This window comes from Balaenoptera borealis (assembly GCF_965194805.1).
Source record: "Balaenoptera borealis genome assembly, chromosome: 12".
Taxonomy (NCBI): domain Eukaryota; kingdom Metazoa; phylum Chordata; class Mammalia; order Artiodactyla; family Balaenopteridae; genus Balaenoptera; species Balaenoptera borealis.
The window spans coordinates 46,716,540-46,733,192 of record NC_138869.1 but is presented as its reverse complement, the minus strand read 5'-3'; the positions used below and the strand labels follow the sequence as shown (position 1 = coordinate 46,733,192).

The 16,653-nt window shown below is 46.5% G+C and overlaps 2 protein-coding genes across 9 annotated transcripts in view; one reads left to right on the top strand and one right to left on the bottom strand.

The window, feature by feature from the left end:
* The window catches only part of ZDHHC3 (zDHHC palmitoyltransferase 3), a 58,553-nt gene extending 46,292 nt beyond the window's left edge, over nt 1-12,261 (bottom strand). Inside the window, exon 1 of one of the 7 annotated variants that reach the window (XM_082347434.1) lies at nt 12,024-12,261. The gene's annotated coding sequence lies outside the window, so the exon portion shown is untranslated. Of the gene's footprint in view, nt 1-10,615; nt 10,797-12,023 lie in introns of those variants that run through there. The other 6 variants (XM_082347435.1, XM_082347433.1, XM_082347437.1 and 3 more) reach the window with 6 other exon arrangements.
* A 10-nt stretch (nt 12,262-12,271) lies between these two features.
* The window catches only part of EXOSC7 (exosome component 7), a 29,351-nt gene continuing 24,969 nt past the window's right edge, over nt 12,272-16,653 (top strand). The window contains exon 1 of one of the 2 annotated variants that reach the window (XM_082347500.1): nt 12,272-12,422. In XM_082347500.1, the coding sequence (XP_082203626.1) occupies nt 12,366-12,422 (57 nt within the window). In that variant the 5' untranslated portion in view covers nt 12,272-12,365. Of the gene's footprint in view, nt 12,423-12,459; nt 12,584-16,653 lie in introns of those variants that run through there. The other variant, XM_082347501.1, reaches the window with a different exon arrangement.

Here is a 16,653-nt window from a genome sequence, read left to right as displayed (position 1 = left end):
TTAGAACAGTACATAAACTTAGTTGATAAAGCAGCTGCAGGGTTTGAGAGGATTGAGTCCAATTCTGAAAGACGGTCTACTACGTGTAAAATGCTATCAAATGGCATTGCACACTATGGAGAAACTGTTCTTGAAAGGAAGAGTCAATCAATGCCACAAATTTCACTGCTGTCTTATTTTGCCACCTCAGCCTTCAGCACCACCCTGACTGGTCTGCAGCCATCAAGGCAAGACTCTCCAACAGCAAAAAGATTATGACTTGCTGAAGGCTCAGATGATGGTTAGCATTTTTGAGCATTAAAGTATTTTTAAAATAAGGTATATGGGAATTCCCTGGCAGTCCGGTGTTAGGACTTGGCGCTTTCACTGCCATGGGCTCGGGTTCGATCCCTGGTCAGGGAACTAAGATCCCGAAAGCCATGTGGCACAGCCAAAAAACAAAAGCAAACAAACAAATAAGGTATGCTCATTGTTTTTTAGACATAATGCTATTGCACACCCAGTAGACTACAGTAGAAACGTAACTTTTATATGCATGTGATTTGCTTTATTGCAAAAAAAAAAAATCATGTGACTTGCTTTATTGCAATTTTCACTTTATTGCGGTAGTCTGGAACTGAACCTGCAACATCTCCGAGGTCTGCCTGCTTCCCCTGCAGAACAGCTCAGTGTGACCTAGATGGTCAGTGACGACTCACCTCACCCCAACCTACGTCTGTGGCAGTGTATCCTCCTGTCATCTGCTGCCTGAGGGTCATCTCACCACAACCTGTGTACTCCATTGTTCTTCAATTATCATAAACCGTGTGGTTTTCAGAAATGGATAATCACTGAAAATAAATTTTAGAGCAATGTTCTTGTTTATATACTTCCAGTGATCACATTATGCTCATGGTGTATTTTCAGGGTAGCTGACTGTATTCTATCTGTCCTCTGACAATTGCTCATTCTTGATTGTACATATGGCAATGAGTTGACTAAACTTGAGCTGTGTTTCATAGGTGTGGTTTTCCTGAGGAATAGGCCCTCCCACATAAGCAAATTTCCCAGGTAACTGTGGCTTGTTCCTAAGCAGAAACACATTTTAACAATTTGGATGGTTAAACTGGAAATATTAAAAAGTAAAATAAAAAACAACAAAAAAGGGATATTATAGCTCTTCCTGTCTTAAGTACAATAACCATCCATTTCTTCGGAATGATTTAGAGTCATTACCAGGAACATCAATTAATGGAGTGTGTTAGGTAATGATGTCCTCAGGGGGTACAGAGATCCACTGGGCTCTCGGCCTCACACCAACTGGCCTGTGCAGACTATTATAATTGTAATTCTGGCATCTCCTTTGTGTGGTTCTTTGTCTTCCTCCTCCATTCCTGGCTGTCATTTCTGTGTTTACAGCTACCAATCTTCCCAACATACCCTCTATTTACTAGTGCTAATTGGCTGTGGACTGGAAAAGCAAATAAAACTAAATCTTGTTAGATTTGTTTGTAAAAGAAAGGTATTCATTGTAGGTAACTGGCCTTTAGGGAACACCAGCTATGTTCTCCTACCACACAGTCCTTGAGGGCTGGGAGCCCTGTCTTTTCATTAGTCAGTGCCTGGCATGTAGTAGCCACGCACTATCTGTGTTCATTACATGAATACAGGAGTAAAATGCCATGAGCTTTGTGTCCCCCAACCCACCTCCTGGAGCCCTCGTTTCATTACTTTCAGGGCTGTGGTCGTATTTTAGACGGCAAAGGGTGCCCCCGATAGGACTGTGACTCTGACTCAAGTTCCCACATGTTCCACACTCAGACCACGTGAGCCCAAAGGGTGGACAGAGGAGCTGTGTTTCCCCACTGCCCCATGCTGGCGAGTGAGAGCCTGTGATCTGGGAAAGAACCCAGCCAAGGGTGTCTGGCAGAGCCAGACACTAAGGGCTGAACCGAACAGCATGTTCCAATCCACGCTTCAGAGTTTCAAACAGTCCAATCAAAACCAAGGAAGGCACGCTGCTCTAAAAAATGTTCTTAACCCCCAGCTCCCCCACAAGCAACGGAAGTAGCTTTCTTTACATTAGCCAACTGAAAATCTGAGGAATATGGGGGAAAACCCACCTTGAAACAAACTGTACACATTCCCTTCACTCTGTCCCTAGTAACAACAACAGAAAAGGCAAATATTGACCTCTTTTCCTTTTCCAATTAGGGGAATTCCAATCCTTGGGGTTGAGGCTCTTTGCCAAGGACCCACTCCTGACATGAGTCCTTGCGTGAGAGGAGGTGTGCAGAACTGGCTGCTCAGCCTCTGGGGCAGGTCCACAGGGAGGTTGGTCGGTCCCAGAAGCTTCAATACCACTCTTGCCAGCCCGCTCATACCACAGTGGGGCAGCCTCCTCCAGTTTCCTTCCCTGCCTTCTTCATCCCATGCCCTTGCCCTGTTTGCTTTCTCAAGCCCCCTCTCTTCAATTCAACTCAAAAAGACATGCGTGAAACAGCCACTAACCACAAAGAACTGTGCAGGGCACTCACACCCAGGGATGACAATAATGTGTGTGTGCTGCCCTGGTCAGGACCTGCCCTTCCCTCTCCCAGCTCCCCATCTGGTAAAACTACAGGAGAAAGAGATTCGCAGGATCAGAGGTGTTCTGGAGCTCCCTAGAGAAGGTGATCCTGATGATAAGGCAGAGATGGTGTCCAGAATGACAACCTGAGCTCTGTGGGGAGTAAAGTGTTGGAAGTCTAAGAAAACCATCTAGTCTTCCTTCTTAGAGTTTCAGAAGCAAAAACCAAGAAATGACTGAAATTAGCGCTAACTTCCAAAAAACGCCACTGCTTCTGGTCCAGAGAATTGCCTCCAGATCCACCTATAACACACGTGCTTCATTATGCCTGACCACAATCATGCCCTTCCACTAATCCAAATAAGCAGACAAAAATGTATTTAGTGAAGTGCCATCTAGAGTCCTGTGAGCCCCAGGGACTGGGGTTCTGGATCGGCCTCGCAGTACATCACTTATGACTCAGTTCCCATGCTGCCTATCCATGGCTGGGCAACTGAAAGGGTTTGAAAGTGGTGATTCTAAGGCCAAGCTCAGAGGCCCCATTCCACTATGGCCCATAGATGGTTGTTGGCCAGGCTAGCCTCCTGGCCTGGCCTAGTGTTGACAATTAGTGATGGGCAGAATCCAGTTACAGTGACTGTAGTTAATCATTATTTGTTGAGTGAGGGGCAAACCCTTATAAATCCATCACCTGGCCTAAGAAAACTGACCAAAAGTCCATGCTTTATGAACAAGGGTCAAAGGCATGACCATCACATAAAAGTTCAGTACTGGATGTATTAGAACCCCCAAATCCCACTGTTCTCAATCCAGCAATGTCCCAAGAACCCCAGATCCTCTCAGATTGCCAGCTGCTTTCCTGAGAGAAGATACTACACTAAAGTCATGGGTGGCTCAGCTAGATCTAAAACCAAGTCCTTAAAGGCATCTCAAAGGACTTTGTGAAGATTACTTTCCTAAAACAGCACACCCACTCACATTCTCATGTCCACACATGCATTCATGCACAACATACAAGCAGATCTTGGAACTGTATAGATTCAGAACTCCTCACGTTTTAGGGTGATGGACTTCAAGTATTCACAAACCAGCCCTACAGCTTTAGAGATGAATAAATGGTCCATTCCCTGGAAGCTTTGGAAATAAATCTGATCTAGCAAAAAATGAATTTATCTGAGTTACAATTCTCTTAATTTGTGTAAGGATCCAAAAGGATTGTAAATTTCATACCCATTTTTGGATGATTCTCAGAAAAAGAGAATGAACCATGAATCACTATGTTTGAAATGTTTCATAAAAAAAACCAGAATGAGTCACTCAAGTCTTTCCAAAAGGTAAGGGTGTGGTCCAAAGGAAAGGTGCCTTATCTTACCCTCTGCACCACACCTTGCCAGGCAAGGAAGGTGTCCAGACAGGCAGAGCTGCTGGCCTGTGCTAGAAGATCTTTACCAAGGAGTCTACATTGTGTCTCTCTATACAAGAGGGTCTGTCTCCCTCTGCCTGCCTGCTGTCTCTGTCATACTTAACCTTCAACAAAAAACAGGAAAAAAGAAAGGAAGGGAGGGAGGGAAAGAGAGAGAGAGCGAGAAAGGAAGGAAGGAAGGGAGGGAGGGAGGGAAGGAGGGAGGAAGGAAGGAAGATATCACATGCCCAAACCAAATCCTGTATACATTAAAATTCACTGAAGGAACCAGCAAGTGGCCAGTAAGCGAAATTTGCCTTCTTCCTATAAAAGCCACCTTCCTATAAAACCCACTCATGTGCAAACTCAGACTCCTAACAATAAGTCTCCATTTCAGAAAAAAGTTTGGGGATTTGGAAGCTCATGGAGGCTAACGGTTCCTCCATTTACTACAACTGACTATTACAGTACTACAACTGGCTAGTTTACCACCTCCTAGCTTTCTAGATCTATTAAAAAAAATACACACCCACATATAGGATGACATACGTCACAAACACTGGGGATCAGTAGAAACTACCATTCGTTTGGGTAACACATTCATCCTTTTTTATGAGCGTGCTTTATCATATGTTGCAACAATGAGAAAAAAATTAAAACAAGACCACGCATAAGATTAACTGGTAAAAACAATCACTATCTGAGTCAGAATTTTAGAGTGGGAAGGAACCTTAAAGACCATCTAATAGATTTTAGTCAAACTCTTCTGCTTTACAGATGAGGAAATCCAAGTGCAGCTGAGATTTTGCCTAGAACATGCAGTGCTGCTATAGGAATGGAGATGGGCACTATCATTAACTGAATGCCCATTAAGACTGAGGATGTACACAAAGCAGCCCCTCTAAATTCTCACAACAACCTACCACAGTAGCTTTTATTATTCATTGCAATGACGGAAAAAGTGAGGTGTAGAGGTTCTTAATAATATTCCCTAGATCAGATAAAGCCAGGATCCAAAACCAGCTCTGTTTGCCGCCACAGACCACATTTTGAGCACCGCACATGGCTGCTTTTTCTTTCTTTCTTTTTTTTTGCAAGAGGGGGACAGGAGGAATGACCAAGCAGGAAACATGAGTTCTGCTTCCTGCTCCCTCGCACACAATTCATGGACCTAAGGAGAGGTCACTTCAACTTAGCTTTAATGTCTTCATCTCTCAAGTGGGGAGGCCTAGTTCTCTAAACTTTGTGACTCTTTTTTTAAAAACCTTAGAAAAGGACTCTAAGCAGATTTTCCTTCCACTCCTGGGAGCCTATAATACTCATTCTTTGGGAAAAAAAAAAAAGAAGGAGTATTCTTTCTTCTATGAGCCATTTTACTGCTGGTGGCTTCCTCTTTAATGGAGTACAGCACCCACCAGGCCACCTCACACACTTGGGGCCTCAAAAACACAGCCTTTCGGGAAGAGACCATAGGGACTAGCTGACCTCTTCCAAACTCTGGTCCAGCCTCTTCTACAGATGGGTAAAGAAATGAAACTCAAGGAGTCAGCTGATTTCCATAAAATGGTTAGAGAGGTAGCTAACTTCCTACCTAGGTCTAATGGATGGTATCCTCTTGTTGCTTATGCGGCCATCTCCCTACATTAACTCCTCCTTCCAGGAAGTCTGCAACCCAGCAGGAAACTCTTTAAAAAGGCAAAATATATCACTGATTTAGCTACCCAATTAATATTTGTCAACAAGTGTTATACTCATAGTACATGGAACCCTTTGTAATCAGGTGCATGATCTCACCTGACACTGAACTGCCCCTGGCCTCTGTCAGGGTAGGTTCCAAGATGGGCCTTTTGCTTGGCAGCTGCCACAGTGCAGGGCACGCCCAACGTGGAGCGGGGCCCTGACTCTTACTGAAGGTCTACTATACTGGGCTGTACGCTAGACGCACCTCTCATCCTGCTCTATCCTCATATCTACTGGACCTTGTAGGATAAGTCCTCACTTTCCCGCCCCCTTTTAGAGGTGAGGAAACTGAGGCATGGAAAGATTACCCCATGTTCATACTGCTAGGAAGCAGTGGAGACAGGATACACTCCCAAGCCTGCTCTCATTCCAGAGCCTACCTTTAACTACTCACTACCATCATTAACTTTGCCCATTAACTAGAAACAAAAGGAGGAGGGGTGCTGATGTTTCTACCAGTGACCTTGGCTTACTGTTTGAATCTCTTGCCCACACATGGTCACCCAGAGATGGCACTCTCGGGTGGGCCACATGCAGTGCTGTTCATACACCACAGACCTGAACTTAAGCATTTTGTGCTCTAAGGTGGGGCGCTGGCTGAACACCAGCCACCATTCAGAAGACTGATCCTGCCTTAACTTAGGAAGCAGGAGGGCTGTGAAGCTTCAGCCAGGAGAGTCACCCTAAGATTGAATCCCTAAAATCTGCTTCTGCTGGGGAACACTTCCTGTAGGGCCAAGTTCCAGCACGCTGCTTTTTCTGAGGGAAAGCCCACCCATGCTAAGCAGAGACCAACCAGCAAAGGCTGAAAATGGCACCTGGCCCCACATTGTGCCATGTGCAGATATGCAGCCACTGTGACATCGCCCAGGCAAGAGCGTGGCTTTCTTAGGGACTAAAAGCAAAAGTGCTTAGAGGGATCTGAAAGAGGAGTTAGGGAAGGAGAAGAGAGAACCAGTTACTACAACTGTACCGGGCTTCAAGGAGGGGAGCCATTTTGCTTTCAGGTCCCTGCTGATCCCACTCAGCTCAGGCCCTGTAAGTGGCAATGCAAGAGCAGAGCCTTGGGAGGAACCTGGGCCCAAGGAAACAAGGCCCTACAAGTCCACAGCCCCTGCCTGCCAGGCGAGGCATCTGTTAGAGGCTCTTTGGAGATAGATGGGAGACTAGTGCTAAGCAGAACGAAGACTGGGCTTGGAGTCAAGAGGCCAGAATTCTACTCCCCACCCTGCTGCTCACTAACCTCATGATTTGGGGCAAGACAGTTACCCTCCATGGGCCTCAGTTTCCTCACCCCTAAGACAAGAGGGAAGATTGAGCTGATTGCTCAAGTCCTCTGCAGGGCTGAGATTCTGATTCCTCTGTTCTCAGAAACAAATTCAACAACTTTGTTAATTTCTGGGATTTTTTTATTATCAAAAGTATCCTTTAACTTTCTTTCCCCATTCTTTGTTAATATTCAAAAAGAAAGAGTTGTCTGTTAGCAATTTTCCTGAGCATGTTCAATTTTTTCAATGAAGTATGGCATGTAATTACCACTTCCTTTGTTCTTTCATTTAATGTTTTGCAGAGAGGGAAAAGCACTATCAAAATACATCAAATATTACAAAGTGGTAAAAGAGAGAAGTCTTAAAGTCCAAAGTTAAACATGACCATTTTTCAATGTTTAAATGTCTGTATATCCGAGACCTACTGTGACTTCTATAACCTGGTAAGATAGGCATTTTCGTGTAAAATGAGGTTTAGAGAGGTTGACTTACTCAAAGTCACAAAGCAAGTGAGTGGCAAAGTCTAATCACTGGAATAGATGCCCAACAGTCTTTCCACCATAGATCATTATCTTCCTAGCCAACCTGCCTTTCTAGGTTCTCTGCTACTCTTTCTTGGGTTAGAAACGCACACTTTGTACAAAGCAAAGTCAAAACTTATTGCAACAGAACTGCGGCCAGAACTGTACTTGTCCCACTAGGGCCATTGTCCTAAGGTGAAAAATCAATCCTACCCCAAGATATTCCATCCCCACTGACCCTGAGCAGGAGATATTCATGTCTCAGGTAGACCAGAAAATCCAAAGAGTTCAATCAACAAGTCTCTACATACCAGGAATGTTACAGTTTGGAAGGAACTATGAAAAGAGGAAGTTTTCCTGGTGTTTCCTCGCATTGCCTGGATGAATGACTGAATTAGGTGGGACATGCAAGGTAGTCTTCTTACCTACACAGTCAAAAGTCAGCAATAACCTGGTCATTTGTCTCTGGAAATCTGCTTTTGAAGAGGAAGGCAAATGATTTAAAAATGCAGAAAACAGGAAGAAATTCGAGGCAGCATGGCATTAGCCTCCTTATTTCCCCCAAAAGGTCTATAGCCAGACATCACACCTTCACTGCTGCTTCAGCTTCTGTTACTTTCCATGGCTATCAGGATGTGTATGTGTTTAAATACTTCCAGATTTGCTAGTCAGGACATGTGACGCCCTTTTCTCACACATGCCCTAATGAAAGACATAGGAAGCACCCTGCCATTCGCTCAGAATGAAACACACGTGAAGACCCTTCCTCTAAATGAGAATAAGCTTTACCTATGTATTCCCATCAATTTTTCTATCACTGGAACCACAAGTTATGATTTCTAGAATGACAAGACAGACAGACCTGCTGGCCTGACTATGACAGGTTATTTATACCGAGTATTCTTTAAGACAAGGCACAGGCAGGACAAATGCAAAGTGTTTAAAGGAAACGGATCTATAGGGAAAACAATAGCTCGCTTTTGCTTTTCTAGGGTGCTGGGCTAATTGTGAGAATGCAAAGAAAAAGGCCTAAAACTTGGCTACCTCTGTTTAAGACTGGGAATAAAATGTTCCCTTGCTGGGCTTTTAAGAGGTCTCTTTTAAGAACTCTCTGCAACTTCAGCACCACGGACTCAGCACTGCCCCAAGCTCTCCTATAACTGACTTTTATTGCTTTAATTAACCAAGGCTAGGTGGGACAGATTTACTCCATCTGTGTAATGTTACTGTTATCCACCAGTGGCTAGCAGCAGCTCTTTACATGTTGCTCTTGATGCCTGGCCTAAACAATTAGCACCTTATTATAGGCCAGCCTCTCATCTAACTACCATGTGTCTCAACTGAGCACTTTATTTTGTCTTGTTCATGTACTAGTTCAAGAACCTGGGCTCCGCAGTTATAAGAAATCTTAAACTCCTTTTAGGCAGGTGTGTGTTTTCAGTTTCTTATCTCTTCAGGCCCACAAGAACACTAGGGCCACACAGGCATGCAAACAAATACTTCCTGATTGTTTGAACAGCTTCTAGATGTCTATTCTGGGAATAAGCACATGGTTGGAATCTGGGTCTCCATGCCTATCTCAACCCTCTGTACCTGATCCATTGGCCTTCTCTGACGTTGAGGGATCTCAGGTACTTTGAGTTAAGCTCTACTTGGTCTATATGTAACCTTTCCCCTTACCTAAAAGAGTTGGCTGAAACAGACACATGAGCTTCCCATCAGCACCACGTTCAATGTTCCTCTAGAAAACGGAACAGATTCCTTGCTTTTGGAATTAAAACTAACTATAACTTATAAGGCATTACCAGTTCCGTAACAAACACAGGCCTCCTTCAAATACTCTGGTGAATGAAATGAAAGGGGACAGCTACATAAAGGGGATGGTTAGGAATGCAGGTATGGGAGCTAGGTTTTCTGGTCTCAAATCCTGGCTCTACCACTTACTAGTTGTGTGACCTGAGACCTTGGTCAAGACAGCCTTTCTGCACCTCAGTTTTCCAATCTGTAAAACAGGATAATAGTACCTGCCTCACAGGGCTATTGTTAATAGGACTGAATCAGTTAGTCTTTGTAAAGTGCTTTAGAACAGTGCTTGGCACATAATAAGCACTATTATGCTTAAGTTACTGTTAGATAAAATTAATAACAGTACAGAGATTTAGAACAGACAGACCTATAAATCAGTATGCCTCCAAAAGAATCTGACAGTGATGGGAAAACAAGCAGGTTAACAGAATAATATGCCATCCTTGGTATTTTGATTTTCTGGCAAACATACAATCTTTGAATTGCTTCAGTAAACCAAAAAGAACTCTAGATTTATAGGTGTTTGAAATGTCTAACACATTATCACAACAAATGTGATAAAAATGTTCTGGCTGGGGCTTCCCTGGTGGCGCAGTGGTTGGGGGTCTGCCTGCCGATGCAGGGGACACGGGTTCGAGCCCTGGTCTGGGAGGATCCCACATGCCGCAGAGCAACTGGGCCCGTGTGCCACAACTACTGAGCCTGCGCGTCTGGAGCCTCTGCTCCGCAACAAGAGAGGCCGCGATAGTGAGAGGCCCGCGCACCGCGATGAGGAGTGGCCCCCGCTCGCCGCAACTGGAGAGAGCCCTCGCGCAGAAACGAAGACCCAACACAGCCAAAAATAAAAATAATAAATAAATAATAAATAAAAAAATTTTTTAAAAAAATGTTCTGGCTGCATTCAAGCAAAACAACTAGTAAAGGTGTCATTGTTTTAGTAGAGAATTTTAAATGAACATTCTACTGTTTACACCTCTTATATCTACTTAGTCTAACATGTCAGACATTGTTCATAATGTTATTTAGCAAATACTGCCAACCCTTCTCCAGCAAAGAATCTTCGTCAATTATCAGGGGAACACTTCAAATGTATGTTCTATATTTTAAAAGATTCATTGAAAGATGAATCTTTATATAAAGATGATTCCATGGTATCCAAACTCAGAATTTTCTTTCAGTGTCTTTTCTGATCTATTCACTGCCACTTTTTAAACCCTCAATCTTCTTAGATCTCCTAGCTACTAAAATTCCACATCCAGGGTCTCTCCTTTCTGAGCAATCTCTAGCACAAGATACCATTTCTAACATCAGCAGTCCCTTGTTATCTCACCACGGAGGTCCTCTCTAGAATCCAGGCGTCCAACCACACACAAAGGCATCTATGTGCCACAACAGGTGGGGCACCTGTGCTTTCGTTAGGGAGGAAACACTTCCAGTTTCACCTCTCCTAGTTTCCCTGGAGGGCAAAGTTCAACACTGCAGGATGTCTTCCCTGTAGGTTCACCTGCAGAGAATTATGTAGAGACATCAGCAACAACTAATGTCCAGTCTACTAAGAAGTGATCATCTATTTTGGGGCTCAGCAGTTTAGTGCTTAAGAATGTGGGCAGGTACTTCCTCTCCATACCCTCCTCGGACTGACCTCCCTATCCCACTGGGTTCACTGGTGCCACTGTCATAGCTCTTAACCACCATGTTCTGTGGTTATGCTGGCCCTGGATCCTTCGCCTCTGCCTGGGGAGCTTCTCTGGGCAGAAGTTGTGCTCCACTTGTCTTAGTGTTCCACAGCTAGCACAAAGCCCATCTATGCTAAGCTCCCAAGAGTTATGTGTGAAACTGTATTTGAGCTACTATCTGAGAAAAACCAAATGTTCTTTGGATGATCAAGCTGTCAAGAGTTACTTTCACTTTTGAGTACAGGGAGGTTCCTCAAAAATGGGGCATTCAGAAAAGTCATCAGAACCCCTCTTTGTTTCTGTCGTTTTGGGTTAACTTTCCCCCATTTATCCACGTGGCCCCTTTAAAATTTGTTTCATGCCATGTCAGCCCCGCCTTAATGGGCTCCTTCAGTGACCCCACATTCACCTTGCAGGTATCCTTTCTGAATATTCAAGGCCTATATTCTTACTTGGCCACGAGCGGGGCTGGCATTTTTTTCGTCCACGGCTCCCAGCGATCACCAGTCACTGCCGGGAAGCGCTGGGGACGCCTGGGCACTGCGCCCCCCAGCCAGCGCCGACCAAGACTCTCCCCCCCTACTCTCTTTGGGACAATGCTCCGGCAGCCACCCGGGGCAAGGGGATCCTGCAAAGGTTCCGGGTCAGCGTTCGGTCAGCCAGCCCCAGAGAGAGAGTGGGGGTGGGGGAATCCCTGGGGTGAAGACGCCTCGGGACTAGTGGGCATTCACTCCTTGCCCAGACCCTTCCCACCGAGAACGACCTAAAGAGGTCTTTATCGCCTCTTTCTTTTCCACCATTCTAGGGACCAGAGAAATGCAAGACAGGAGGCAGGAAGGAGAGCAAGGAGACAGCCTCTCAGGCCAATCACGACGTCCGCCTCCCCTCACTCGGAGTCCGTCTGTCTGTCTCTCTCTCTCTTACACACACGACCTGCTACTTCAACTTCAGCTCTGAGCAAACTGCGCCGCACGTCTCTCCTACTACGAGTCCTCCAGCTCCGGCCCCGGCCCGTGCCTCTCGTCTCACCCCAGCTTTTTCACCCAATCCCAGTTTCCTCACCCAACTGACCGTGAAGCCGGAGGCAGTTCCCCAGTCCCAGGCCCCCGGTGGGGCTCGGCTGCCGCCGCCGCCGTCGCTCCCCCTGCAGCCCCCGACCCGCGATCCGGCCTCGGGCTGCAGCGATGGCTCCCCGGCACGAGGCGCCGCGGCTCCCTGGACTCGGCCAGACACAGGGCGGCGCGCAAGAGAAGCCCATCGAGCTCCCGGCGGTGGTGGCGGTGGTGGCGGCGGCGGCTGCTGGAGCGGCCGCCGCGCAGGCTGATGACGCATGGGCGCGGAGGGGGCGTGGTCCGCGGGGGAGACGCTGGCAGATGACATCTGGCGGCGGGGAGGCTCGGCAGCATGGCGTTTGTGGCTCTGAGTGAGGCGGAGAAGGTGTACATTGTGCATGGCGTTCAGGTAGCGGCAGCAGCGGTACCGGCGCCGGCCGCCGGGTTCCTCTAGGACTGCGGCTGACTGGGTTTACCTTGTGATTAAACCGCTCTGCGGCCGGCGTGCGCAGCTCGAAGCCGGCAATGCGGGCGTATTTGGGACCGGGCGGCGAGAATCCCTTTAGGATTGTATGCGTACTTGCTTCTTTCTGGGTCTACAAGGTTCCACACCTGGGTAGGAAGCGGTGGGCAGTCCCTGATTCTGTTAAAGACCCTCTGAGCCTTTGAAGGCTGAGCTGTCCCACTTTTGTTAGGTACATATTCTATCATAATTTTTATCCCATTGAATCTTTGTAACAGTCCTGAAGGTAAGTATTATCTCTACTTTACATATAAGGAACTATGCTCAGAGAGGTTAACTCACTTGTCTGAGGTCACAAAGTAAGTGTGTGGTGGTGTTACCCGAAAACAGGGTTTGCCTCTTGGTGAGTGCCGAGCCAAAAGACACAACCAAGCCAAAGATTGGGAGAAGGAAGGATTTATTAATTGCAGCACGTGAGGGGACACTGAGGATCTTTTCCAAAGCAGTGTCTATCCAATTAGCAAAATTGGAGAATAAGCTAAGGGCACATGCATATTCATGTAGAGGCTTGAGCAGAGGAGAATTTAGCATAGAATTGGGGTAAAGGTTAACAGACTCCAAGCTTTAGTTGATTGGAGTCTCCGAAGGTCAAAAAAGGTCAACATCATCCTTCCTCAGGTTGAGACCAGCTTGGGGTGTTATCCTGTAGTTACCATCCTCTAGCTGGGTGGGGGCCTTAGTTCTTGTAGAACAAGTCAAAGATCTGTATCAGATTGTTAAGTATATCCCTTGAGGAAAAACTAGGGCTCTGTTTTATCTCAACTGTTATTTCTTCACTGCTTTTCCTTTTTTCCTGCATTCTTTACTTCCCTCAAGATCATTGATTACAGAGACCTGTTCAAGGGCAAGCATTATGGTCAGGCTTAGATCACAAAAATGCTTAGGCCTAAACTGGCTTCTCTTATGTCCAGAAAGCCATGCCTGGTTCTCTTTTTCCGGGGCCCCCTACCCTCTCTGCTTACAGTGGACCTGGGATATAAATCCAGATCTTTCTGATTGCAAAGCCCAACTCGACTTGCATGCCACTTTCCCTTTTTTAAAATAGGGATTCAAAGGCAAAGGCCAGAGAGACTCCCCGCTTCTACTTCTCTTTCTTCTGTCCTCTGAAAGCATGTTGGGGAAATAAGGGGGAGGGCAAGTTCTGAACCCCACCATTTTCCTAGACCTTAAATAGTATATTGACATATATTGCTGTATTGTTATCTTTTTAGGTAGTATTTTTTCCCACGTTGGTTCTAAGTTTCTTTAGAATTTCTTTAGAAATTTTGCATTTCTTTGTACAACTTTTGTTTTACTAACTTGTATCAAACTGGTTTTTATATTCAGGAATTTGGGGCAGATGTCAGAGTTTCCAGAATTAGCATTTAATCCTCTTTTGGGGTTTGCTTAACTAGCTAAATATGTGCTTTCTTCCTCCATGAAAAGACATTGCTAACCTCCGTCTTAGCCCAGTGATTCTGAAACCTTGAAGCGCCTTTTACTCACAAAATACAGCTTCGCGGGCTTTACCTGGACCTTCTGAATCAGAATCTCTGGGGCTGGGGCCTGGGAATGGGTATTTTCATAAATGTTGGGAGATTTTGATGCAGTCACCAGACGTTGGGCTATGGGCAAGCCTCTGGCCTGGTCCAGCCTGGAGTCTGCTGCAGAAATCTTTGCCCCCCTGCCTGAGGTTGTTGCAGGAGGGGGGACCCCTTCCAGGGCCCGAGAGTGGGCTCTTGTCTAACACCTGGAAATGAATTGTCCGAGGGGACACACGTGCTGACAAAGCAAGAGACTTTATTGGGAAGGGGCACCCGGGCAGAGAGCAGCAGGGTAAGGGAACCCAGGAGAACTGCTCTGCCATGTGACTCGCATTTTCAGGTTTTATGGTGATGGGGTTAGTTTCTGGGTTGTCTCTGGCCAATCATTCTGACTCAGGGTCCTTCATGGTGGCGCGTTCATCACTCAGCCAAGATGGATTCCAGCGAGAAGGATTCTGGGAGGTTGGTAGGACATATTGACTGGTGTCCCCTCTCCTTTTGACCCTTCCTGAATTCTTCAGGTTGGTGATAGCTTGTTAGTTCCGTGTTCCTTACCAGGAACTCCTGTTGTAAGATAACTCATGCAAATGGTTACTATAAGGTCTGGCCAGGGTGGGCGGTTTCCGTCAGTGGTTCCCCTAACAGTGGCCCCCTGCGTCTGTTTAAATGAGAACTTGGAGTCAGACTGAGCAGGGATCCTTTCCCGGCTCCACCATTCACAGTAAGAGTGATTCTTACTTGAGTAGCTGAGCTAGCTACCCCTGTGTAAAATGAGAACTTATCCATCTGGGAGCAGAAAGGGATTGTGAGGAATGATGAGAAAAGAGAATATGGACCACCTGGCATGTGGTCAACCCTGAAGAGAAGTTGGCTCCCTGTCAAGATTTTTCCATCAGAAGTGTGGCTTTGTCCAGAACCATCCATACTATATCCGCGACCTTCATAGTGACCCCATGTGGGGTTCAGCCTGTGGCTGTTGAGATTTAAGCTCTTTTGATCTGGAGGACTAGAGATTGTTAAATTGTCTCAAGACAAGGGGGATTTGTGGCCAGGCCTAGAAAGTCCCTAGGCAGCTCTGGGGCACTGCCTTTTCAGGGCTTCAGCATGGATCACGTAGACTGTGTGACTCTGCCTGTCTTTATGTCTCTGGTGACAGCCCTACTTCTTTCTGCTGAAGTGTCTCACTTCTCCGCAGCCACTTGCTGTCCAGCTGCCCTCCACCTTGGTACGTGCCATCCCCCCACCTTTACTTCTGTGAGGCCTCTCCAGCCTCCCTCCACACCATGACCTGTCAGCTCCTCTTTAACTCCCTTTCCCTCCCAAGTATTTCCCAGATCAGAGATCAGATTGCAAGGAGAGAATCAGTTTCACGCCCCAAAGAGCTGGCCACTCTCTGGATTGTATGCCTTTGAGTCGGGCCCTTTGCAAGGTGAGTGGGATCCCATCCTAAAGGAATGCAGGCCCACCCAACAGGCTTGGAAAGTGGAACGAGGACAACATCTCGTTTTGCCTGCTGTGTCTGGGGCCTGGGCCTGCAAAGCTGGCCCTTCCCAAAGTAGGGTGGCTTTCTAGTAGGGGAGGCCGTCTGGTCTCAGTTCTCCTCCAGCAAGCTCTGTGCTCTTGGACAAGTCAAAGCAAGGTAGTGGGGGTGGGAGGTGGTTAACATCGCCTCAGAGGACTACTTTGAGTCTAAATCCTCCCAAGTGTGTTGGATTAGGAGAGCCAACTGACAATTCCCATTAGGAAGTAGGACTGGGTTACCTGGGTGTGAGGAACAGCAACTCTGGGTTGGGTCATCTGTCCTGCCACTCTGTCACAAACAGGAGGTTAAACTTGGCGCCTCAATGTCCTCGTTTGTAACCTCCCTCCGGGTTGTTTTTGAGGATTCAGTGAGTTAATATGTGCTGCCAGAAGCAGAAGAAGGAACTGCTGAGCCCCTGGGTTGGTTCTTGCATTCTCTCAACATGTCTCCAGTTCTTGCAGGGACTCCTGTGTGCTGCACTGTGCTGAGGATTCTCCGATAACTCTGTAGGGTCGGGGCTATTCCCGCTTTCCAGACAAAGAGACAGACTCAGAGCTGTTGAGGAACTAACTTGCTCAAGGTCAAAAAGCTGGCGTGGAACAGTGGAGTTTTAGATATAGGTTGGCGGTGACTCTGTGCCACTCCCAACCAGCAGGGTTTTTGTGATCACACAGGTAACAACTTGAAAGTCACGAGGAGCCATCCTAGCATCCAGAAGGCCTTTACCTAGAAAGGTGCTCAGTCCCCTCTGCTGAGAACAGGGTTCCACTCCCTGGTGTGGTCCGTCACCTGTGGACGTCTCTCTTGATTTTTTAAATGGAGCTTTCACTTCAGGGCAGCCCATGTTTAAGTGTTCACATGGATTGATTCCTTAGCTCCTGGGTACTACAGATGAATAAAAATTGTGGTAGGGCGTCAGGCTCTGAGCCAGGCCAAGCAGGTTTGGCGATTTCCTAAGCCTTTTATGAGGAAAAGTGGATTTTTAAAAAGTCCTGTGTGCAGTGATTCGGGGACTTTGTTTTTCTCCTGTTGTGTGCTTTTTTCTATGAAAAAGATTATACTTTATGCATCC